This window comes from Chiloscyllium plagiosum, unplaced genomic scaffold (assembly GCF_037043375.1).
Source record: "Chiloscyllium plagiosum isolate Xiang-an unplaced genomic scaffold, Cpla_swu_hap1 HiC_scaffold_27, whole genome shotgun sequence".
NCBI classification, from domain to species: domain Eukaryota; kingdom Metazoa; phylum Chordata; class Chondrichthyes; order Orectolobiformes; family Hemiscylliidae; genus Chiloscyllium; species Chiloscyllium plagiosum.
This window is the reverse complement of record NW_028270165.1, coordinates 88,846,616-88,871,796: the sequence shown is the minus strand read 5'-3', so window position 1 is coordinate 88,871,796 and position 25,181 is coordinate 88,846,616. Positions and strand designations below refer to the sequence as shown.

Here is a 25,181-nt window from a genome sequence, read left to right as displayed (position 1 = left end):
GATGACTTAAGATTTTATAAAATTAGGTGACCTCTCAGCTCAGACAATGCAAGAAAGGTGTGAGGTTCAAGTCTGTCTGTATCCCAGTCTTGAGTACATATGTTCTATTACCAAAGTAGGAATTTATAAAATATTACATAGATTGACTGCCTGCAGATTGTGTTTTGCTCAAATAGCACAATGTATCTGCAAATGCAAATTCACTGCATAGGTTTGTGTGTGTGTGCGCGCATGAGAGAGACAGTGTGTGTGTTTGCATGTGCATGCTTGATAAAGTGTGTCGATGCAATGGAGTAGAAGCCTGTGAGAAGGTGTGTGCATGGATTTGAGTGTGGGAGGTGTATGTGTGAGAGAGGGTCTGCGTGACTGGGTGTGTATGTGTGCGTGTGGGAGTGAGAGACAGTGTTAAGTGTAGTGAAGGTCCCGGTTGAGACCGTCCTCATGGGTTCCAAACCTGGCTATCTGCCTCTGCTTGGCCAGTAGAAACAATTAATCAGTTACTGGGTGGCATGCTGGCTCAGTGGTTAGCAGTGCTGCCTCGCAGCACCAGGGATCCGGGTTCGATTCCCAACTTGGGCAACTGTCTATGTGGAGTTGGCACATTCTCCCCATGTCTGCATGGGTTTCCTCCGGGTGCTCCAGTTTCCTCTCACAATCCAAAATATATGCAGGTCAGGTGAATTGGCCATGCTAAATTCCACAGTGTTAGGTGCATTAGTCAGGGGTAAATATAGGGAGGGGAATGGGTCTGGGTGGGTTACTCTTTGGAGGGTCAGTGTGGACATTTTGGGCCAAACGGCCTGTTTCCATACTGTAGGGAATCAAATCTAATCTACACGCTCACACATTGGAGAGGGCAGGGTGAGACTTGTCTTTCACTTTGCAGAAGGTGGGAGGTTCTGGATGCTGTGATTCAGGGTAAACACACGCTGGAAGACCTTTGGCTCAGAGAGATGGAGTTGGAAGCCAGGCTGCAGACATGTCACGGGGAAGGTTAACCGGACACTTTATTCCAGGAGATGGTCATTCCCTTCTGGACAGAGCCTTCTGATTAGGTCATTGGACAGGGTCAGAAGGGTGAGAGTGTGAATCACAGAGGTAAAGGGGATCTGAGATTGGGCAGCGGGGAGGAGCTACCTGGCTGAGTGGTGGGAGGGGGGGGGGCGTTGGGAGTAAGGGGCAGAATATTGACAGGTGATTGTCGTCTTTCTCTGCAGTTAGCAGCAGGAGGCCAGATGGCATCAGTGTCTGTCTGGCACCAGGTTCAGGAACTGACGTGCTCAGGACAGGAGAAGTGGGAATGGGAGGCTGCAGTGGGTGTGGTCCACAAATCTCAGGAGGGCAGAGCTTCTGCTGAGGGCGCATGAGAAGTCAGAAGCTATGAAAACAAAGCAGAACATCAAAGCTCTGGGTGGCATGGTGGCTCAGTGGTTAGTACTACTGCCTCACAGTGCTGGGTTTGATTCCAGCCTCAGGCGACTTTGGTACATTGTCCCCCTTGTGTCTGCGTGGGTTTCCTCCAGGTGCTCCAGTTTCCTCCCACAGTCCAAAGATCTGCAGTTTAGGGTGGATCATCTGTGCTGAAGTGTCCAGGGATATGCATTTTCGGGTGCGTAAGCCATGGGGAACTGCAGGGTTGTATGGTAAGTGGGTTGGTCTGGTGGGATGCTGTTTGGAAGGTCAGTGTGAGGTGAATGGGCTGAATGGCCTGCAGGGATTATGTGATTCTACTGCTTTAGCCATTTGTATATTGAAAAATGATTACTATGGTCCTGGGAAAGGTGGGATTTGTAGTGTCACTGTCCTCTGTCCATTCTCTTTCTGTCCCCCTGTCCATTTTCTCTCTCTTGACACCCACCCTCAGCTCCTCCCCCCCCCCAACTATTCTCTTTCCCCACCACCTATTATTTCTCATGCCTCCATCCCGCTTTGTTCGCTGTATCAAGCCCTTCTAAGGAGAGAGAGACAGATGGTGATAACTCTACCTGGGAGATGGGGGTGCACAAGAAATGGCTGATCTTTAACATTGAGAATAGCTACTCAGAAACAACATTACGGCATGTTCAATTCTATTTTTAAAAAAGCTGCAGGCATCTTTCTGAAACTTGCGTAGAAAAATGTGCAGTCTGGTCACAGTTGAGGACAGGCTGTAAGGGGTGAGTTGCCCATTCTAATATTGTCAAATTGGTTCTGATTATGAAGAAATAGAGTCATGGAGCATGGAATGAAACAGTTTGGTTTATGCCGACCAGATATCCTAAATTAATCTACTCCTATTTGCCAACACTTGGCCCAAACCCCTTTCAACTTTCCTATTCGTACACCCATCCAGATGCCTTTTAAAAGTTGTAATTGTACCAGCCTCCATTCCCGCTGCTCATTCAATACATTTACCATCCTCTGTGTGAAACAAGTTACCCCTTAGGTCCCTTTTAAATCTTTCCCCGATCACCCAAAACTAATGTCCTCTAGTTCTGGCATTTCTTGAGGCAAATTAAATGTCTCACGTTTTTTCTCATCCTTTGGTCCCTTAACCTATGCCCTCCAGTTTGCGACTCCCCTAACCGAGGGAAAAGATATACAAAATATATACAAAAGATATACAATGTCGAGCCACAGGGGGGAAAAAATTGTGGTTCAACTTTTTTTTCCTCTGATTGGCATTTGGACACTTCAAATCTGTCAGTAACGTAAGCATCTCTGAAGAGCATAATGCACCTGCCCCTCGGTGTCAGCAAGCACTGCGCATGTCCGCTGGTGTCAGCAAAAGACTGTGCATGCTCCTGGTTGTACACACAAACGACTCATGACCTACTTTTGATGTACCAATAAGGAACTCGGGAGGACCGGAAGTTGTCTTGTCCTCCTGCCAATCAGAACACCGCTATTGTCTGAATGCGGAAGTTGGATAATGAGCTTCTGAAGCCCCTGCTGCTGCTCCTGTCTCTCTGAATGAAGATTGAGCTTTACCCCAAACTGCAACTTTCTTCCTCTGTCCAACAACTGTGAGTACAGCACTCTCTTTTCTCGACATCTGTTCCACTTTTTTTTAATTCTGGCGTTCAATTGTTGACTTGCAACAACTGAAAGGAAAGGGAGTGAATTCAGGGAGGGGACAGAGTGTAGAAATATTGGTCGAGAGTGTGGTGCTGGAAAAGCATAGCAGGTCAGGCAGCGTCCGAGGAGCAAGATAATCTACGTTTCGGGCAAAAGTCCTTCATCAGGAATTTTCCTGTTCCTCAGATGCTGCCTGACCTGCGTGCTTTTCCAGCACCACACTCTCGACTCTAATCTCCGGCATCTGCAGTACTCACTTTTTTGTCTAGAAATGTTGGTCTAGATCTGTGTCTCACTTGGCAAACACATGGCAAATGCATTACCACAATGTGATAATATAGCCTTTGCTGTGAGAAAGCAGAAAGGAGGTGCATTGTTTTAATGTGACATGTTGGGATATGGAGAAAGTGAGAAGTGCAAATGCTGGAGATCAGAGTTGACAAGTGTGGCCCTGGAAAAGAACAGCGGGTCAGACAACATCCGAGGACCAGGAGAGTTGACGTTTTGGACACGAGCTGTTCATCAGGAATGTTATGTGGATGTACAAAGAGGTTTCAATGTCTTTCTACACCAGTCAATACCCGTTGTCAGACAGGTGCACTAAGCAGTCAGCAGGGCAAGTCGTGTATTAGCAAGAGGAATTGAGTTCAGAAGTGGGGTGGGGCCTTCCTGCGGTTAGGGAGTCATTGAATATATTCAAGGCTGAGTTCATCTGATTTTTGAACAACAATGAAGTGGATGGTTATGAGGGAACAGGAAAAAAATGGTTTTAAGAACAGTTACAGAATCGTACAGCACACATTTTCCAGTGCGAGCAGCAGCGAAGGTAAGACCGTTTGGTTTTAAAAGTGCTTACCGGTAGCGGGCAGCGGTGTTTTTTTTTTCTCTTTCACTCTCTCTTCACAGAAAGAGCGGGAGCACCAGGGGGAAGTGACGACGACCAGAGGGGCAGCCGAGACCCGGAAGCAGTTAGTGTAAGCTTACCTGGGTAGGTTTTTTCCCCCTTTAAAAGCGCGGAGAGGAAGTGCTGAATTTTGCTTGTTGTATTCTTTAGACCCAGTTTTTTTAAAAATAAAAGTTAGCTTTAGAGGGATGGCAGTGAAGGCAGTGCAATGTTCCTCCTGCAACATGTATGAGGTGAGGGATGCCATCGACGTCCCTGCCGATTACACTTGCAGGAAGTGCACCCATCTCCAGCTCCTCCAAGACCGTGTTAGGGAACTGGAGCTGTAGTTGGATGAACTTCGGATCATTCGGGAGGCAGAGGGGGTCATAGATCAGAGTTATAGGGAGGTAGTAACTCCAAAGATGGCAGATAGATGGGTGACAGTGAGGGGGACTTGGAGGAAGCAGCCAGTGCAGGGACCCCCTGCGGCCGTTCCCCTCAAGAACAAGTATACCGTTTTGGATACTTGTGGGGGGGATGACTTACCAGGGGTAAGTAACGGGGCTCAGGTCTCTGGCACGGAGCCTGTCCCCGTTACTCAGAAGGGAAGGGTGAAGAAGAGCAGAGCAGTAGTAATTGGGGACTCGATAGTTAGGGGCACAGATAGGCGGTTTTGTGGGAACGAGAGAGACTCACGTTTGGTATGTTGCCTCCCAGGTGCAAGGGTACGTGATGTCTCTGATCGTGTTTTCCGGGTCCGGGAGGGGGAGCAGCCCGAAGTCGTGGTCCATATTGGCACCAACGACATAGTTAGGAGGAGTGCCGAGGATGTTAGACAGGCTTTCAGGGAGCTAGGTTGGAAGCTCAGAGTTAGAACGAACAGAGTTGTTGTCTCTGGTTTGTTACCCGTGCCACGTGATAGAGATTCGAGGAATAGGGAAAGAGAACACTTAAATGCGTGGCTACAGGGATGGTGCAGGAGGGAGGGATTCCGGTTTTTTGATAACTGGGGTTCTTTCTGGGGACGGTGGGACCTCTATAAACAGGATGGTCTACACCTGAACCTGAGGGGCACCAGTATCCTTGGGGGGAGGTTTGCTAGTGCTCTTGGGGGGGGGGTTAAACTAACTCTGCAGGGGCATGGGAACCCAGATTGTAGCTTCAGGGTGCAGGGCCTGGAGTGTAGGGAGGTTAGGAACATGGCATCAATTTCCAAGGAGGGTGTCTGTAAACAGGAAAGTGGCTTGAAGTGTGTATACTTCAATGCAAGAAGTATACGAAATAAGGTAGGTGAACTTGCAGCGTGGGTTGGTACCTGGGACTTCGATGTTGTGGCTATTACGGAGACATGGCTAGAACAGGGACAGGATTGGCTGTTGCAGGTTCCAGGATTTAAATGTTTTAGTAGGGTCAGAGGTGGGGGTAAAAGAGGGGGAGGTGTGGCATTGCTTGTCAAAGATAGTATTACAGTGGTGGAAAGGACGATGGATGAGGACTTGCCATCTGAGGTAGTTTGGGCTGAGGTTAGGAATAGGAAAGGTGAGGTCACCCTGTTAGGAGTCTTTTACAGGCCTCCTAATAGTCCTAGAATCATTGAAGAAAGGATAGGGAAGGTGATTCAGGAGATGAGTGACAGTAACAGGGTGGTTGTTATGGGGGACTTTAACTTTCCTGATATTGATTGGGAAAGCTATAGCTCAAGTTCGTTAGATGGGTCAGTGTTTGTTCAATGTGTGCAGGAGAGTTTCCTGACACAATATGTAGACAGGCCAACAAGAGGTGAGGCCATACTGGATTTCGTTACCCAGAACCAGGCCAGGTTTTAGAATTAGAGGTAGGTGAGCACTTTGGGGATAGTGACCATAATTCGGTGATTTTTACACTCGTGATGGAGAGGGATAAGTGTGTACTACAGGGCAAGAGTTATAGCTGGGGTCAGGGAAATTATGATGCGGTGAGGCATGACTTAGGATGTGTGGCTTGGAAAAGTAGACTCCAAGGCAAGAGTGTAAATGATATGTGGAGCTTGTTCAAGGAGCAACTATTGAGTGTCCTTGATAATTATGTACCTGTCAGGCAGGGAGGAAAGGGTCGTGCGAGGGAGCCGTGGTTTAATAAGGAATTGGAATCCCTTGTTAAATGGAAGAGGGCGGCCTATCTCAAGATGAGACGTGAAGGTTCAATTGGGGTGATTGAGAGTTATAGGGTAGCCAGGAAGGACCTGAAGAGAGAGCTAAGAGCAGCAAGGAGGGGACATGAAAGGTCCTTAGTCGGTAGGATTAGGGAAAACCCTAAGGCTTTCTATAGGTATGTTAGGAATAAAAGAATGACTAGGGTAGGAATAGGTCCAGTCAAGGATAGTAGTGGGAAGTTGCGTGTGGAGGCGGAAGAGATTGGGGAGACACTGAATGAATACTTTTCTTCAGTATTTACTCAGGAACAGGGCATTGTCGTCGATGTGAATACTGAGTCACAAATAAGTAGAATGGATGGCTTTGAGGTATGTAGAGAAGAGGTGTTGGAAATCCTGGAAAAGGTGAAAATAGATAAGTCCCCTGGGCCTGATGGCATTTATCCTAGGATTCTCTGGGAAGCAAGGGAGGAGATTGCAGAGCCATTGGCCTTGATTTTTATGTCCTCTTTGTCTACTGGAGTAGTGCCAGAAGACTGGAGGATAGCAAATGTGGTTCCCTTGTTCAAAAAGGGGAGTAGGGATAACCCTAGTAAGTATAGGCCGGTGAGTCTCACTTCTGTTGTGGGCAAAGTCTTAGAGAGAATTGTAAGGGATAGGATTTATGCACATCTGGATAGGAATAATGTGATCAAGGATAGTCAGCATGGTTTTGTGAAGGGCAGGTCGTGCCTCACAAACCTTATTGAATTCTTTGAAAAGGTGACGAAGGAGGTTGATGAGGGGAAAGCGGTAGATGTGGTATATATGGATTTTAGTAAGGCGTTTGATAAGGTTCCCCATGGTAGGCTACTGCAGAAAATACAGAGATATGACATTGAGGGTGAGTTGGAGGTTTGGATTAGGAATTGGCTGGATGGAAGGAGACAGAGGGTAGTAGTTGATGGCAAAGTTTCTTCATGGAGTGCCGTCACTAGCGGTGTTCCGCAAGGATCTGTTTTGGGACCATTTCTGTTTGTCATTTTTATAAATGACCTGGAAGAGGGGTTAGAAGGTTGGGTGAGCAAGTTTGCGGATGATACGAAAGTCGGTGGAGTTGTTGACAGTGAGGAAGGATGTGGCAGGTTACAGCAGGATATAGAGAAGCTGCAGAGCAGGGCAGAAAGGTGGCAAATGGAATTCAATGTAGCTAAGTGTGAGGTGATTCACTTTGGGAAGAATAACAAAAAGATGGGGTACTGGGCTAATGGTCGGATACTTGGTAGTGTGGATGAGCAGAGGGATCTTGGTGTCCATGTACACAGATCTCTGAAAGTTGCCACCCAGGTAAATAGTGCAGTGAGGAAGGCATATGGCGTACTGGCTTTTATTGGTAGAGGAATTGAGTTCCGGAGTCCTGAGGTCATGATGCAGTTGTATAAGACTCTGGTGCGGCCGCATCTGGAATATTGTGTGCAGTTTTGGTCGCCATACTATAGGAAGGATGTGGAGGCACTGGAACGGGTGCAGAGGAGGTTTACCAGGATGTTGCCTGGTATGGAAGGAAGATCGTATGAGGAAAGACTGAGACACTTGGGGCTGTTTTCATTAGAGAAAAGAAGGTTTAGGGGTGACTTGATTGAGGTGTACAAGATGATTAGGGGGTTAGATAGGGTTGACAGTGTGAACCTTTTCCCGCGTATGGAGTCGGGTATTACAAGGGGGCATAGCTTTAAATTAAGGGGGGGTAGATATAGGACTGAAGTTAGGGGTAGGTTCTTCACTCAGCGAGTCGTAAGTTCATGGAATGCCCTGCCAGTAGCAGTGGTGGACTCTCCCTCTTTATGGGCATTTAAGCGGGCATTGGATAGGTATATGGAGGATAGTGGGTTAGTATAGGTTAGGTGGGCTTGGATCGGTGCAACATCGAGGGCCAAAGGGCCTGTACTGCGCTGTATTCTTCTATGTTCTATGAAACAGATACTTGATTTCATGCTGACTATATCCATAAACTAAACTAGTCCTACCTTGTTTGGCCTATATATTTCTGAACCTTTCCTATTCATAAGAGCAGAAATTAAGCCATTCAGCCCACTGGGTCTGCCCACACCATTCAATCGCGACTGATAAGTGTCTCAGCCCCATTCTCCTGTTATCTCCCTGTAACCCTCGATCCCCTTGATACTCAAGAGCTGTTTCTGTCTCAGTGTTAAATATCCTCAGTTACCTGGCCTCCACAGCCTTCTGTGGCAATGAATTCCATCAGTTCACCACTCTCTGGCTAAAGAAATTTCTCCTAATCTCAGTTCTGAAAGGTCTTCCCTTTACTCTAAGGCTGTGCCCTCGGCTGCTAGTCTCTCCTTCCAATGGAAACATCTTCCCAACATCAACTCGTCCAGGCCATTGAGTATTCTGTTTGTTTCAGTTAGATTCCCCTGAGTGTGACCCTGTTAATCAGCATGAACCAGACCCTTCAGGATGAGGTACAGCAGGGATTAGGTTCAGCAAAGTCAGAATGGAGGGAGTGTGTGTGGGATGGAGATTTTGAACTTCCAGGGAATAAGAATTACAGAGAGTTTGCTATAAATTAGAATTGATTGGATGGGGCAATGGGCCAGGGAGTGGCAGATGGAGATTAATTTAGGGAAATGTGATGTTTGCATTTTGGTAAGGCAATCCAGGCAGGACAGTTAAGAGAGTGTTTCAGAACAAAGAGACCTTGGAGTGCAGGTTCATTGTTCCTTGAAAGTGCAGTCTCAGGTAGCCAGAATAGTGAAGAAGGAATTTTGTATGCTTTCCTTTATTAGTCAGAGCATTGAGTATCGGAGTTGGGAGGTCATGTTGTGGCTGTACAGGACATTGGTTAGGCCACTTTTAAAATACTGCATTCAGTTCTGGTCTCCCTGCTACAGGAAGGATGGTGTGAAACTTTGAAAGGGGTCAGAAAAGACTTGAAAGGCTGTTGTCAGAGTTGGAGGGTTTGATCTACAGAGAGAGGCTGAATCGGTCAGGGATATTTTCCTGGAGCATTGGATGTTCAGGGGTGACCGTATAAATATGTATAAGGAGCATGGATAGGGTGAATGCAAAACTAGAGAGCAAATGTTTGAGGGGAGAGGGGAATGATTTAAAAGGGACATGAAGGGCAACTTGTTTCACGCAGAAGATGGTGCATGTATTGAATGAGCTGTCATAGGAAGGGGTGGAGCCTGATACAATTACAGCATTTAAAAGGCATCTGGATGGGTACAAGAATAGGAAGAGGGACATGGGCCAAATGCTGGTAAATGGGACGAGATTAAGTTAGGATATCTGGGCGGCACATATGAGTTGGACTGAAGGGTCTGTTTCTGTGCTGTATGACTCTCTGGGTCTTTGGTGAAACCAGAAGTGTCATTGTGAAGACTGGACTTTCAGAGCAGCCTTCAAAGATGTTTTGTCCTTACTGGGAGTAGAAGAAGTTACAATGAAATCTTTCATTTGAGACGGCAACTGAGTGAGTGAGTACATCTGAGATTTTGTGGAAAGTGGGATTTCATTGCACTGTGGGGATGAAACCCTACCCTATCCAGTCATTTCTGCTGGTAGGTGAGACCAGACCTCAAGATTAGTTGGAGTAGATTTAGGATAGAGATGAGGAAGAACTGCTTTTCCCAGAGAATCGTGAATCTATGTAATCCTCTGCCCAGGGAAGCAGTAGAGGCAGCTTAATTGAGTATATTCAGGACACAGATGGGTTTTTGCATGGTAAAGGTATTAAGGGTAGTTGCAACAATGCAGGGAGGAGAAGCTGAGACAATGGAGAGATCAGTCATGATCTAAATGAATGGCGAAGCAGGCTCGACGGGCCAAATGACCTACTCCTGCTTCTATTACTATGAAACTCTAACCCTGCATTTCCCATGGCTAACCCACCTAACCTGCACATCTCTGGATACTATGGACAATTTAGCATGGCCAATCCAAATCCAGGCCAGTGAGCAATACAGTGATGTGAAAAATGAACATCCGAGAACGACAGAAAGACATGGAGAGTAAATATCCCAGCAATCAAAACTGGATTCTAAAGATCACTAAAACTGAAACTAAAAATGTGTGCTGCATTGCAGCAAAAGCGAATGAATTGACTGCACACGTTGAAGGGAACTCCTTCAATTAAAATATGAGACTCCTTACAGAGATATGGCTCCAGGATGACAAGGATTGGATCCTCAATATTGAGGAGGTGAGAAAGGTAGAGGGTGCACAGGTAATCAAAGCACTGATCACAGGGTAATCTGGTGTCAGCTCAGATTTCAGGTCCTGATTTCTCACCCCTCCTGGATTTCTGCTGATGCTTTGGACCCCTTTTTTTTTTACACCTTCTGGAACAATAAGTCAATCCAAACCCAAAATCTCCCAGCCTGTTAACCATCCAAACACCGAGTGTAGTCATAGCAGGGAATAAAACAAGAAATGTGAACCAAAATTAGAAATAAGTAGGTGCTTTTGCTTAATATTGTTCAATAGGACGTAAACCAGAAATACTATTCTCCCAGGATTCCTACAGTGCCTTGTTTGAGGAATTCTCTCACCCTTACATCGAACTATTAGTACCCACTATGATTTACAACAATATTTATACCAACAGGAAAAAAAGTATCTGTTGTCAAATTGACATACAGATATACAGCATGGAAACAGACTTTTTCTCTCTCTCATGCACACACATGCACAAGTCCATGGGGGTGAATTTGTGTTTGCAGAATGATATTTGCATATGCATTCTATTTTCCTCAAAAAATGCACAATCTGCAGGCAGTTAATACATGTAATAGTTTGTAAATTCCACATTGGAAATAGAACCAGTCTGACACTACACTGGGATACAGACAGATTCTGACCTCACACCTTTAATGCATTGTTTGAGCTGAGGTGTCTCCTTTTGTTATAAAGTTATCCTGAGAAGGTGCCTTACAGAAAGTTCTGGGTTACGTATTAATGGTATCTGCAATCCATTGTAAAAGATGAAAGACTTAATGATCCAGGTTTGTTCAATATATCATTTCAATGCCAGGACACTGTAATGCTTTTCCAGAAATTCTGTGTCTTATGATCTTACACTCCACAACCACCTGACGAAGGAGCAGCGCTCCAAATGCTAGTGCTTCCAAATAAACCCATTGGACGATAACCTGGTGTTGTGCGATTTTTAACTTTGTCCAGGTAAGGTTTGATTGGTCAGGTCAAATTACACATAGTCCCCAGGGATGTGCAGGTTAGGGTGGATTGGCGATGCTAAATTACCCACAGTGCCCAGGGATGTGCAGGTTAGATGTATTAGTCAAGGGGTAAATGTAGAGCAATAGGAATAGGGGAATAGGTGTGGTGAGGTTGCCATTCGGAGGTTGGTGTAGACTTGTTAGAACAGTGAGGGTTCTGTGAAGAGAAGGGATTTTTGTTAACTGTTCAGAAAGAGGGGGGAGGGTGGAAGCGGTGGGTGGAGTGCGGGGGGAAGTAATTTGTTCACTTGTAGCAACTGGAATGAACCCAGGGAGGGAGCAGACTCTGTAAACTCAGATATGTGTCTTAATTACCCGGGTAAGGAGGGTTGGAAGGATTGGGTGCTGCTGTTTTCCCTAGTGCATCAGAGTGTGAGGAGTAACCTGATAGACTTTTTTAAACTCATGAGGGGCATGGATTGGGTAAATAGACGAGGTCTTTTCCTTGGGATGGGGAGTCCAGAACTCGAGGGTAATAGATTTAAGGTGAGGGCAAGGGGAGGGAGACTGCAAAGAGACCTAAGGGGCAACATTTTCACGCAGAGGATGGTGCATGTATGGAATGAGCTGCCAAAGGAAGTGGTGAAGGCTGGTACAATGACAACATTTAAAAGTCATCAGCATGAGTGTATGAAAAGGAAGGGTTCAAAGGGATATGGGCAAAGCGCTGGCAAATGGGACAAGATTAATTTTGGATATCTGGTTGGGCACAGAAGAATTTGACTGAAGTGTCTGTTTCTGTGCTCTACATCTCGATGACTGTGGCTTTCCACAAACGTTTGTCATGTCTATGTTCAGTTTCTCTCTGGTGGCGGTGTCAATGCCTTGATGGCTCATTTTGCTTACCCCCCGACTTCCTGGGAATGTTAACCATTTTGTCTGGTTGTTCTTCAAGAACCTGCATTGCAGGTTCACCCTGAACTGACATTTTTTTGCTTCCCAAAATCAGACCTGCTCACTCTCAGCAATATCCCAATGTTGTGAAAGATATTAAATTTCAGATGGAGTTATCCAAAACTCAGAGAGATGTCAGTCTTGACGTTTTTGCTTTTCTGCCCCGATAAGATCCTGAATCAACACCTTTAGGAGAATGAGTTAGAGCGGAGGGCGGGGGGGTGAGAGAGTGGGATAGTGCTTTCAATTTTGTGGAGTAACAACACAAACAAATTGCTTGTTCTGAATTTTTATTCTGGACTGACAGTAATGAATTTTGTAATCTCTTTTGACAGAGTATTTGAAGATCTGAAGACGGAAGTTTCAAAATCAACAGATGAAGGACTTATGCCCAAAATGCCGACCCTCCTGCTCCTCAGGTGATGCCTGACTTGCTGTGCTTTTCCAGTGCCGCACTTTTCGACACTTGACTCTCCAGCGTCTGCAGTCCTCACTTTGACGTCAATGTCTGACAGTCACTCAATCCATCGGGACCACAACCATTTTTGACTGATTCTGTGAGAAGGAGCAAAACGTTTTGGTTCCTGTTTCAGTCCGTTATCGGCATCAGTGGGACTGGATGAGAGACCCTACTGTTGGAGTGCACTGAGTGTGGAGCCTGAAACAGTTATAAGGCCTGGGAAGAGGAATTCACGGAGGGGAGGAGCTCTACACGTGTTGTGTGCGGCTGAAGTTTTGGCCATGGAGAAACCAGAGGAATCCCGCCCCGTGGAGAGACCGTGGAAGTGTGACGACTGTGGGAAAGGCTTCCGTTTCCCATCTGCTCTGGCGATTCATCGTCGCAGTCACACCGGGGAAAGGCCATTCCCCTGCACAGAGTGCAGGAAGGCCTTCAGCAATTCCTCCGACCTAGTGAGGCACCGGCGGGTCCACACCAGGGAGAGGCCCTTCAGCTGCCCCGAGTGTGGGAAGGCCTTCAGCAATTGCTCTGACCTGTTGAGGCACCAGCGGGTCCACACGGGGGAGCGGCCCTTCAGGTGCTCCGCATGCGGGAAGGGCTTTACCCAGACCTCCACCCTGTTGGCACACCGTCAGGTCCACACTGGGGAGAGGCTGTTCCTCTGCACCGAGTGCGGAAAGGGCTTCAGCAATTCCTTCGCCCTGCTGACCCACCAGCGGGTCCACACAGGGGAGAGGCCATTCCCCTGCACAGAGTGCAGGAAGGCCTTCAACAGTTCCTCCGACAGGCTGAAGCACCAGCGGGTCCACACGGGAGAGAGGCCCTTCAGCTGCCCAGAGTGCGAGAAGGGCTTTACCCAGGCCTCTGACCTGCTGAGGCACCAGCGGGTCCACACAGGGGAGAGGCCGTTCACCTGCTCTCAGTGCGGGAAGAGCTTTAGCCGCTCCTCCCACCTGCGGAGGCACCAGAGAGTTCACATGCCATCGCAGGGAGTTTAAAGCAGTGACGGCTGAGTGCCTTTATCGCCTGGACTATCAACCCAGTTCCGGGAGCTGCCAAGGCTGATGGCGGAATTGGAATTCGGTTAGATTCTGAACTCCAGATTTCTAACAATGAAACAATTGTCAGGGAGGGGAGGGGGAACCCCCATCTGATTTACTCACAACCTTTTAAGGGAAGGAAACTGCTAATGTGGGAACGGATTCACTCACTTGTCCCAGTGCATCCTTTACCCGAGCTGGCTTACACGTGACTCCAGACCCACAGCAGTCTGGATGACTATTCTGCACTCCTTTCTCCCTCCCCACCCCAACTCCAGCCGATGAGGGGGGAGAAACTTACTTGGAGACAAGGTATGGGTTTAAATTGGTGCATGAGGCAATACTTCTAATTTATGGCTATACCAAGGATCCAATTACAAAAGGACAACTCTGTGCTGACAAATAGTAAAGAAAGTGGGGGTGAGGGGGGAGAGAAGTGTGTGTGCTTTGAGCTTGAGCTGTTTTTTTTAAAAAAGATACTTTTTCTAGACCTTTTTGCTGGGGGGATCTGAAGCTGTAACAAAGTTGGGTCGCAATAAAGGTTACCTGAACTTACTGCCGGGCTCAGACTCTCATTGAAAGCTTTGAGCTCCAAGAGGTTTTTGTTTTAAAGCTGCTCATTTCTTTCAGCCTCCTGCGCTAAGTTTCCAATGTCATGTATCAGATGGAGCAGTGAATGAGTAGCTAGTATCATTAAAAATTGTAAAGTTTTTAGGAATGCACGTACTGCGTTGTTTTATCAGCATTGTAAAGTTTCCTGGTGGAAGTATGGACTGTGATCACTAGAAAAGTTGTGGAGGTGTCACTGTTGGACTGATGTGCACAAAGGTAAAATTTCACAACACCAGGTTATAGTCCAACAGGTTTATTTGGAAGCACTAGCTTTCAGAGCGCTGCAGTGGAGCAGGATCAGAAGACACAGATTTTATAGCAAAAGATCACAGTTTCATGCAACTGATAGGATATATTGAACAAACCTTGATTGCTGTTAAGTCTTCCATCTTTTCGAATGGGTTGCAGGTTTCTGTTCATTTAATATGTAAATCCCAGAACTACTATTAATTCATGTTCTCAAGATGACTTAAGGTTTTATAAAAATAGGTGACATCTCAGCTCAGACAATGCATGAAGGGTGTGAGGTTCAGTCTGTCTGTATCCCAATCTTGAATCAGACTGGTTCTATTTCCAAAGTATGAGTTGATAAAATATTACATGGATTGATTGCCTTCATTAACTGCCTGCCGATTTTTCCACAAAAAGCACACGTTGAATCTATCTGCAAATATAATACTGCAAACGCAAATTCGTCCCATGGACTTGTATGTGCGTGCATGAGAGAGTAGTGTGAGTGTGTGTTTTTGCATGTGTGTATGATGGAGTATGAGCCTGTGAGAGGGTGTGTGCATTGGTGGATTTGTGTGTGTCTGAGAGAGACCGTGAGTGAGAGAGAGTGTAGAGTGTAGTGGGGTCACCCAAGGTTATCCTCTTGGGTTCTGAACTTGGCCATCAACCTCTGCTCAGTCACTGGAAACAGTTAAGCAGTGACACAACACCCATCGGAGAGGATAGAGTGGCACTTGTCTCACAGAAGGTGGGAGGCTCTGTATGCTATCATCCAGGGTAAACACACGCTGGAGAACTTTCGGCTCAGATTCAGCTGGACGCCAGGCTGCAGACACGGTGGTGGTGGTGGGTGGGGGGATCTTAACCGGACACTTTATTCTGGGAGACGGTCATTGCCCTCCGGACAGCCTTCTGATTGGGTCAGGGATTGTCTCCGTTCTCTGCAGTTGCCAGCAGGAGGCCAGATGATATTGGTGTCTGCCTGGTGCCAGGATTCAGGAACCGATAAGAAGAGGGAGAGAGTATGGATGGTGATGATTCTACCTGGGAAATGGCTTATTTTTAAAATTAAGAATAGCTAAAATGATATATTCAGAAACATTATTAAAGCATGTTTAATTTTATAAAAAACCTGCAGACATCTTTAGAAACTCGCATTGAAATATGTGCAGTTAGGCCACAGCTGAGGACAGGCTGTAATGGGTGAATGGCCTATTCCTAGTCTTGTGAAATTGGCTCAGACTATGTCGAAATAGAATTGTAGAGCACAGAAACAAAGCCTTTGGTTCTGACCGAACAGATATCCCAAATTAACCTTGTCTCATTTGCCAGCACTTTGCCCATATCCCTGTAAACCTTCCTGTTCATGTCCCCATCCAGATACCTTTTAAATGTTGTAATTGTACCACTTCCTCTGGCAGCTCATTCAATTTACACACCACTCTCTGTGTGAAACAAGCTGCCCCATAGGACACTTTTAAGTTTTCCCCCCTCGCCCTAAAACTAATGTTTTCTACTTCTGGACCTCCCCACCCCAGGGGAAATACCTTGTCTATTTACATTATCTATGCCCTTCATGATTTTATAAACCTCTATAAGGTTACCCCCTCAGCCTCCAATACTACAGGGAAAACAGTCCCAGCCTTTTCAGCCTCTCCCTGTAGCTCCAAACCTAACAACATCCTTATAAGTCGTTTCTCAACCCTTTCAAGTTTCACAACATTCTTCCCACTGAGTGATCCAATAGGCTGTGAGCAATCTATTTTTGTTGGGGTGTAAGGGAGGGTATTTCTTAAGGACAATTAACTTTCACACTGTTTTTCTTTCTAATCCGAAGTCCCTCAAATTTTCCCCACTTACCCTAAACCTATGCCCTCTCGTTTAGGACCCCCAACCCCGGGGAAGAGATATACAAAAGTTGAGCAGCCAAACAAATGCAAAAGGACTAAGAAGTCGAGCCACAGATGGGGAAAAGAAAGTGGCTCCAGCCTTTTTTTCTCCTATTGGCATTTGGACACTTCAAATCTGTCAGTAATACCACCTCCCAGGGTCTCCAGCGTCTCTGTGGCAGCAAGCACTGCGCATGCTCCTCGGAGTCAGCAAGAAAACTGCGCCAGCTGCTCAGTGTCCGCGCACACGGCTCGCGCCCTTCTTTTGATGGACCAATAGGAAGCACTGGAGGACCGGAAGGAGACTGGTCCTCCTGCCAATCAGAGCGCCCCTATTGTCTGAATGCGGAAGTTGGAACATGAGCTTCGGAAGTTGCTGTTGTTGCACCTCTCTCTCTGAATAAAGATTGAACTTCACCCTCGATTGCAACCTCCTTCCTCTGTCCAACATCTGTGAGTACGGCACTCTCTTTTCCGTTTCTTTTCTAAATTCTGAGCTTCAATTGTTGACTTGCAGCAACTGAAAGGAAATTGGGTGAATCGGGGGTTGGGGGAACAGACTCTGCAAGCGTTGGTCCAGGTCTGTGTCTCCATTGGCAAACGCGTTACCACAATGTGATGATTTTGCCTTTGCTGTGGAAGAAAATGCAGAAAAAAAGGTAATTTGTTTAAATGGTTATATATTGGATGTGGAAAACGTGGGGGCTACACATGCTGGAGATTAGAGTTGAAAAGTGTGGTGCTGGAAAAGCACAGCAGGTCAGGCAGCATCCGAGGAGCAGGAGTGTTGGTGATATGGACACGAGCCCTTCACCAGGAATGATGTGTGGATGTACAATGGGGTCTCGGCAACTTTCCACACCAGTCACTGCCAGTTGTCAGACAAGTGTAGCAAGCAATCAGCAAGGCGAGTGGTACATTAGCAAGAATTCAGAAGTTGGGATTGCTTTTTGTGATCAGGCAGTCATTGAATATATTCAAGCCTGCGTTCATCTGATTTCTGAACAACAAAGAAGTGGATGGTGATGGGGGAAGGCAAAAATAATGGTTTTAAGACCAGTACAGAACAGTTACAGAGTCATACAGCACAGAAATAGACACTTCAGTCCAGCTAGTCCATGCTGGCTGTATTCATAAACTAAACTAGTCCCACGTAGTTTGGCTCATATCCCTTTGAACCTTTCCTTCTCATGTACTTATCCAAATGTCTTTTAAATGCTATTACTGTACCTATATCCACCACTTCCTCAGGACATTGATTCCACACACAAACCACTCTCTTTCAAAAAAAGGTGTTCCTCATATCATTTTTTAAATCTTTCTCCTCTCTCCTTAAAAGTTTGCTCCCTAATCTTGAAACCCCCACCAGAAGGCAACAGCACCAGCCACTCACCTCATTGACACCCCTCTTGGTTTTATAAATTTCATAGGTAACCTCTCAACTTCCTGTCCCTCAGTGGAAAAATGTCCCAGCCTATCCACCTAGATGTAGGCATATTCATATCCAGTTATGATCTGTTCAGTGCTGCTGCATGCTCAAAAGACCAAATGGCCGACTCCTGCTCCCAATTCTCTCTCACTCTGCGTCCAAGACAGCAAGAGACCATAAGACACAGGAGCAGAAAGTAGGCTATTCAGCCCATCAGGTCTGCTCATACCACACAATTGTGGCTGATATGTTTCTCAACCCCATTCTCCCACTTCCTCCCCATAACCCTTGATACTCAAGAACTTATCTATCTCAGTCTTAAATATCCCCAGTGACTTGGCCTCCACAGCCTCATGTGGCAGTGAATTCCATAGATTCACCACTCTCAGGCTGAAAAGTTTCTCCTTATCTCCCTTCGAAAAGGTCTTCCCTTTTCTAGTCTCTTTCAGGTCCTGGTCTCGCCCACCAATGGAAACATCTTCCCAACGCCCACTTTGTTTAGGCCTTTCAATGTTCTGTATGTTTCAATTGTATCTCCCCGAGTGAGAGTGTGGGCCTGTTATGGACTAAGCCAGACCACTCAAAACATTCTTAAGCAGGCAGTCCCAGACCATAACTTTGTAATTTGATTTGGTAAGTGTACAGTGAAAATTACCTGGAGTAAGTTAGCTCAGTTGACTACTAGATTTTAAAACAGACTAAAATTTATTCTCAAAACTACACAATGAAACACAAAGATCAGAATAAAGAACCCATACAACACTCAGCCTATCCAACGAGACTCAGTTATGCTGTTCTGAATATACACAACAGTCCCAATAAGCCAACTCCCTTTGAAAACCAGTATAAATGGAACACATGCTTATAGGTTGAAATTGAGAGAGAGAGAGTTTCCTCACAGCTCCCTGTTGAACTTGCAGCCAGTTCAAGACTGAACTAAAACTGCTCAGCTCACTCCCCTTTCTTTATACAAGTCACTTCTAAAACATGACCAATTTGGCCTGAAGTCACATCTGTTTACATATAAACAAAAGGCCTCTCAAAATTCTTTTCATCTCTGTTCAAACCAGACTGAATGGAACCCGGCCTGTTTATTACCTCTCTGAAAAAAGTCATGGACAGAGTCTTCTTGAGCCAGGGAAAAGCTTTTAGTCAAAAACGGAACTACCTTTGTGACACCTGTTAATCAGCATGAACCAAACCCTTCAAGATGAGGTGCAGCAGGAATTAGCTGGAAATGTGTTGCTGGAAAAGCGCAGCAGGTCAGGCAGCATCTAGGGAACAGGAGAATCGACGTTTCGGGCATTAGCCCTTCTTCAGGAATGACATTTCCAGCAACACATTTCCAGCTCTGATCTCCAGCATCTGCAGACCTCACTTTCTCCTGCAGCAGGAATTAGGTTCAACAAAGTGAGAATGGAGGGAGATTGCGTTGGATGGAGATTTTCAGCTTCCAGGGAATAAGAGAGGAAAAAGAGTTTGCTGTGAATTAGAATTGATCGGATGGGCCAATGGGCTGAGGACTGGCAGATGGAGTTTAATTTAGAGAAATGTGAGGTATTGCGTTTTGATCAAGCAATCCAGGTAGGACTGGCACAGTGAAGGGGAGTGTTGCAAAACAAAAAGAGACCTTGGAGTGCAGGTTCATAGTTCCTTGAAAGTGAGTCTTAGGAGGTCATGGAGTGGCTGTACAGGACATTGGTTTAGGCCACTTTTAGAATACTGTGTTCAGTTCTGGTCTCCCTGCTACAGGAAAGATGTTGTGAAACCTTGAAAAGGTTCAAAAAGGTTTTTCAAGGCTGTTACCAGAATTGGAGTGTTTAAGACACAGGAAGAGGTTAAATAGGCCAGGAACATTTTCTGTGGAGCACTGGAGGTTGAGGGGTGACCTTATAGATGTTTATAAGGGGCAGGATAGGATGAGTACCCAGGGTAGGGGAGTCCAAAACTAGACGGCATATGTTTGAGGTGAGAGGGAATGATTTAAAAGGGACCAGAGGAGCAACGTTTTCACAGAGGATGATGGAGTCTGATACAATTACTACAAAATTTCAAAGGCATCTGGATGGGGATATAAAGTGGAAGAGTTTAGGGGGATATGGACCAAATGCTGGCAAATGATTTAGATTAATTTAGGATTTCTTGTTGGCACAGATGAGTTGGGTTGAAGGGTCTGTTTCTGTGCTTATGACTCTCATCATCTTCAGTGAAAGCAGATGTGTGGTTGTGAAGACTGGACTTTCAGAGCAGCTTTCAAAGATGTTTTGCCTTGACTGGGAACAGAAGAAGTTGCAATTAAATCTTTTATTTGTGAGACAGCAACTGAATGAGTGAATACATCTTGGAAAGTGAGAATTCATTGAACTGTGGGGATGAAGCCCTACCCTATCCAGTCATTTCTGCTGGTAGATGAGACTCGGACTCAAGATTAGGGGGAGTAGATTTAGGACAGAGATGAGGAGGAACTGCTTTACCTGCAGAGTAGTGAATCTATGGAATTTTCTGCCAAGGAATCAGGCGAGGCAGCTTCATTAAGTATATTCAAGACACAGTTGGATGGGTTTTTGCAATGGTAGGGGAATTAAGGGTAGTTGGGACAATGGAGGTAGGAGTAGCTGAGACGATGGATAGGTCAGCCATGAGCTTAATGAATGGCAGAGCAGGCTCGATGAGCCAATGGCCTACTCCTGCTTCTATTACTATGGAACTATAACCCTGCATTTCCCATGGCTAACCCACCGAACCTGCACATCCCTGGACACTTTGGGCAATTTAGCACGGCCAATCCAAATCAAGGCCAGTGAGCAATGTTGTGATCTGGAGAATTAACATCAGAGAATGATAGAAAGGGACAAGGAGAGTAAATATACCAGCAATCAAAACTGGATTCTAAAGATCACAAAAATGGAAACTAAAAATGGTTTGTCTGAATGTGTGCTGCATTGTAACAAAAGCGAATGAATTGACTGCACACATTGAAGAGAATAATTATGATCTGAGACTCCTAATGGAGACATGGCTTCAGAATGACAAGGATTGGATCCTGAAAATTGAGGGGGGTCGTCAAATGGAAAGTAAGAGAATGGGAGAGGTGCTCATGAAAGCACTGATCACAGGGTAATCTGGTGTCAGCTCGGATTTCAGGTCCTGGTTTCTCTGTTCTCTGTTGATTTTCCTGTTCCAACAGAGTAAAATGTGGGTCTGCTCTCAGCTCTGCTGGATTTCTGCTGAAGCTTTGACCCCACCCCCACCCCTTTACACCTTCTGGAACAATAAAACATTCAGTGAATTGAGACCCAACCCACAATCTCCCAGTCTCTCAAACCAATCAGGCACAAGAGTGTAGTCATAGCATGGAATCAAACAAGAAAAATGAAACAAAGTTAAATATATAGGTGCTTAATTAGATTAGATTCCTATAGTATGGAAACAGGCCCTTCCACCCAAAAAGTCCACACTGACCCTCCAAAGAGTAACCCACCCAGACCCATTCCCCTACATTTACCCCTATCTAATGCACCTAACATTATAGGCAATTTAGCATGACGAATTCACCTGACCTGCGCAACTTTGGACTGTGGGAGGAAACAGGAGCACTCGGTGGAAACCCACTCAGACCCGGGTAGAATGTGCAAACTCCACACAGAATCAAACCCAGGTCCTTATTGCTGTGAGGTAGCAGTACTAACCACTGAGCCACCATGCTACCCCCAAATGTTTGTTCTTTAGGAAGTAAACCAGAAATAGAGACTTCCCAGGATTCTTAAAGAATGAGCTGCCTACTTGAGGGATACTCTCTCCTTTACATCTAACTATTAGTGGAGAAAGTGAGGTCTGCAGATGCTGGAGATCAAAGTTGAAACTTTATTGCTGGAACAGCACAGCAGGTCAGGCAGCATCCAGGGAACAGGAGATTCGACGTTTCGGGCACAGGCCCTTCAAGGGCCTGTGCCCGAAACGTCGAATCTCCTGTTCCCTGGATGCTGCCTGACCTGCTGTGCTGTTCCAGCAATAAAATCTAACTATTAGTACCCAGCTTTGATTTACAACAATATTTACACCAACATAAATCATTTGTTATCATACAGACATAGAGATATACAGCACAGAAAGAGACTTTTTCTCTCCCTCATGCATGCATGCACACACGTAACTGACAGAAAGTTCTAGGATTTACATATTATTGATACCTGCAACCCATTCTAAAAGATGAAAGACTTAATCCAGGTCTGTTCAATATATCATTTCAGTGGCAGGACACTGTAATGTTTTTCCATGAATTCTGTGCCTTATGATCTTATTCTCCACAACCACCTGATGAAGGAGCACCGCTGTTAACACCAGTCCTTCCAAATAAACCTGTTGGGTGTTTGACTTTTAACTTTGTCCAGGTTAGGTTGGATTGGCCAAGCTAAATTACTCATAGTGCTCAGGGATGTGCATTAGTCAGGGCAATAGGGGGATGGGTGTAGGTGGGTTACCCTTCGGAGGGTCGGTATGGACTCCTTGGGCTGAGTGGTCTGCTTCCACACTCTGGGAATTCTCTGAAAGGAAGGGATTACCCAATTGCAAACTGCAGGGCTGCGCAGGCGCAGTGGGCGGAGCTGTTGTCGGCCTTCCCCGCCCCCTCGCTTCATCTATGACGTCATAACGCGGAAGTGGCCCTGTCCGTTTCAGAGTGAAACTCCCTCCCTCTGGGCAACTCTTCATCCTGGGAGGGAGTGGGGGTAAAATCTGTTCACTTGGAGCAACTGGAGTGATTCCAGGGAGGGGGCAGACTCTGCAAACTCAGGAATGTGTCTTAATTACCCGGGTGAGGAGGGATGGGATGGGATGGGGCTGTTTTCCCTCCCGCGCCAGAGACTTAGGGGTGACCTTATAGACTTCCAGAAAAGCATGAGGGGCATGGATAGTGTAAATATACAAGGTCTTTACCTTGTGATGGGGGAGTCCAGAACCAGAAGGTAATAGGTTTAAGGTGGGGGAAGATTTAAAAGGGACCTAAGGGGCAACTTTTTCATGCAGAATGTGATGTGTGTAAGGAATGAGCTGCCAGAGGAAATGGTGGATGCTGGCATCTGGGTGGGTGTTTGAATAGGAAGGGTTCAGAGGGATATGGGCCAAGTACTGACAAATGGGACAAGATTGATTTTGGGTATCAGGTTGGCACGGAAGAGATTGACCGAAGGGTCTGTTTCTGTGCTGTGTATCTCTATGACTCTGGCTTTCTACTAACATATGTACAGTTTCTCTCTGGTGTCGGTTTTAATGCTTTGATGTCTCCTTTCCCCCCACTTCCCAGGGACGTTAGTGTGAGAACCAAGAAAGAGAGAGCGAGATGGTGCTTTCAATTTTGTGGAATAACTAAAGAAAAGAAAGTAGAAATACTTGTTTTGAATTTCTACCCTGGACTGACACTGATGACTTTTGTAATCTCTTTTTACAGAGTATTTGGCGATCTGAGGACGGAAGTTTCAAAATTAACAGATGAAGGGCTTATGCCTGAAACGTCGACGCTCCTGCTCCTCAGATGCTGTCTGACCAGCTGTGCTTTTCCAGCACTGACTGTCCAGTAACTACAGTCCTCACTTTGTTGTCAATGTCTGACTGCAACAATGTTTGACTGTGATTCTGTGAGAAGGAGCAAAGCTTTTTGGTTCCTGTTTGAGTACATTTTCAGCATCAGTGGGACTGGGTGAGTGACCCTACTGTTGGCAGCGCACTGAGCGTGGAGCCAGTAACAGTTGTACAGCCTGGAAAGAGGAATTCACGGTGAAGAGGGGCTCTACACGCATTTGTGTACAGCTGAAGCTTCGGCCATGGAGAAACCTGAGGAATCCCACCCCGTGGAGAAATCATGGAAGTGTGGCGACTGCGGAAAAGGCTTCCGTGCTCCATCTGCCCTGGAGATTCATTGGCGCAGTCACACCGGAGAGAGGCCATTCACCTGCCCCAGGTGTGGGAAGGCCTTCAGCAATTCCTCCGCCCTACTGAGGCACCGATGGGTCCACACTGGGGAGAGGCCCTTCAGCTGCCCCGATTGTGGGAAGGACTTCAGCTATTCTTCTGACCTGAAGACCCACAGGCGGGTCCACACGGGGGAGAGGCCATTCTCCTGCACTGTGTGTGGGAAGGCCTTCAGCACCTCCTCCACCCTACTGACCCACTGGCGGGTCCACACTGGGGAGAGGCCATTCACTTGTTCCGAGTGCAGGAAGGGATTCACTCAGGAGGGCAAGTTGCGGACGCACCAGCGGGTCCACACTGGGGAGAAGCCTTTCAGCTGCCCTGAGTGTGGGAAGGCCTTCAACGATTCCTCTGCCCTGCAGACCCACAAGTGGGTCCACACGCAGGAGAGGCCTTTCCCCTGCACAGAGTGCGGCAAGATCTTCAGCAATTCCTCCTCCCTGCTGAAACACCAGAGGGTCCACACAGGGGAGAGGCCCTTCAGCTGCCCCGAATGTGGGAAGAGCTTTACCCAGGCGTCGGTCCTGCTGATCCACCAGCGGATCCACACAGGTGAGAAGCCTTTCTGCTGCCCTGAGTGTGGGAAGGGATTCACTCAGATGGGCAACTTGCGCACGCACCAGCGGGTCCACACGGGGGAGAAGCCCTTCATCTGTCCCAAGTGCGGGAATGCCTTCAGCGATTCCTCCACCCTGCTGAAGCACCAGCGAGTCCACACGGGGGAGAGACCATTCCCCTGCCCCGAATGTGGGAAGACCTTCAGCGATTCCTCTGACCTGCTGAAGCACCAGCGTGTCCACACGGGGGAGAGGCCATTCCCCTGTCCCGAATGTGGGAAGGCCTTCAGCGATTCCTCTGCCCTGGTGAAGCATCGGCGGGTCCACACGGGGGAGAGGCCCTTCAGCTGTCCCGAATGTGGGAAGGGCTTTACCCGGGCAGCCACCCTGCGGAGGCACCAAGGAGTTCACGTGCCATTGCAGGGGGATTGAAGGAGCGACTGTCGAGTGCCATTGTGGACTGGGCTACCAACCCAGTTCTGGAACTCCCAGGTTTGAATCCCACCGCAGCAGACAGCGGATTTGGAATTCGGTCAGAAATCTGGAGGTCAGAATCTAACAATGAAACCATCGGGCGGGGTGGGGGGGAAGCCTGATTCTGATTCAGTCACGTCCTTTTTAAGGAAGGAAACTGCTGTTGTGGCAAAGGATTCACTCCGTCGTCCCAGCTGCATTCTTTCACTGGTCTGGCCGACACGTGACTGCAGACCGACAGCAGTGTAGTTGACTCCACCTGCTTCCCCCCACTTCTTTCCCTCCCGGCACATGGGCGGGGAGAAACTTACTTG

General features: G+C 46.8%; 2 protein-coding genes across 2 annotated transcripts; both read left to right on the top strand.

Moving 5' to 3' along the window:
- Nucleotides 1–10,053: 10,053 nt before the first annotated feature.
- LOC148144934 (uncharacterized) lies at nucleotides 10,054–14,249 on the top strand. The gene is made up of 2 exons (XM_087975738.1): nucleotides 10,054–10,087; nucleotides 12,774–14,249. The coding sequence occupies exons 1-2, from the start codon at nucleotides 10,054–10,056 to the stop codon at nucleotides 13,664–13,666; spliced, it is 927 nt and encodes a 308-aa protein (XP_087831864.1). The 3' UTR covers nucleotides 13,667–14,249.
- Nucleotides 14,250–16,812: 2,563 nt separating this feature from the next.
- LOC148144933 (uncharacterized) lies at nucleotides 16,813–24,979 on the top strand. Its single transcript, XM_087975561.1, has 2 exons — nucleotides 16,813–16,893; nucleotides 23,316–24,979. Exon 2 carries the CDS (start codon nucleotides 23,689–23,691, stop codon nucleotides 24,823–24,825), a length of 1,137 nt encoding a protein of 378 aa, XP_087831687.1. The 5' UTR covers nucleotides 16,813–16,893; nucleotides 23,316–23,688; the 3' UTR covers nucleotides 24,826–24,979.
- The last annotated feature ends 202 nt before the right edge of the window (nucleotides 24,980–25,181 follow it).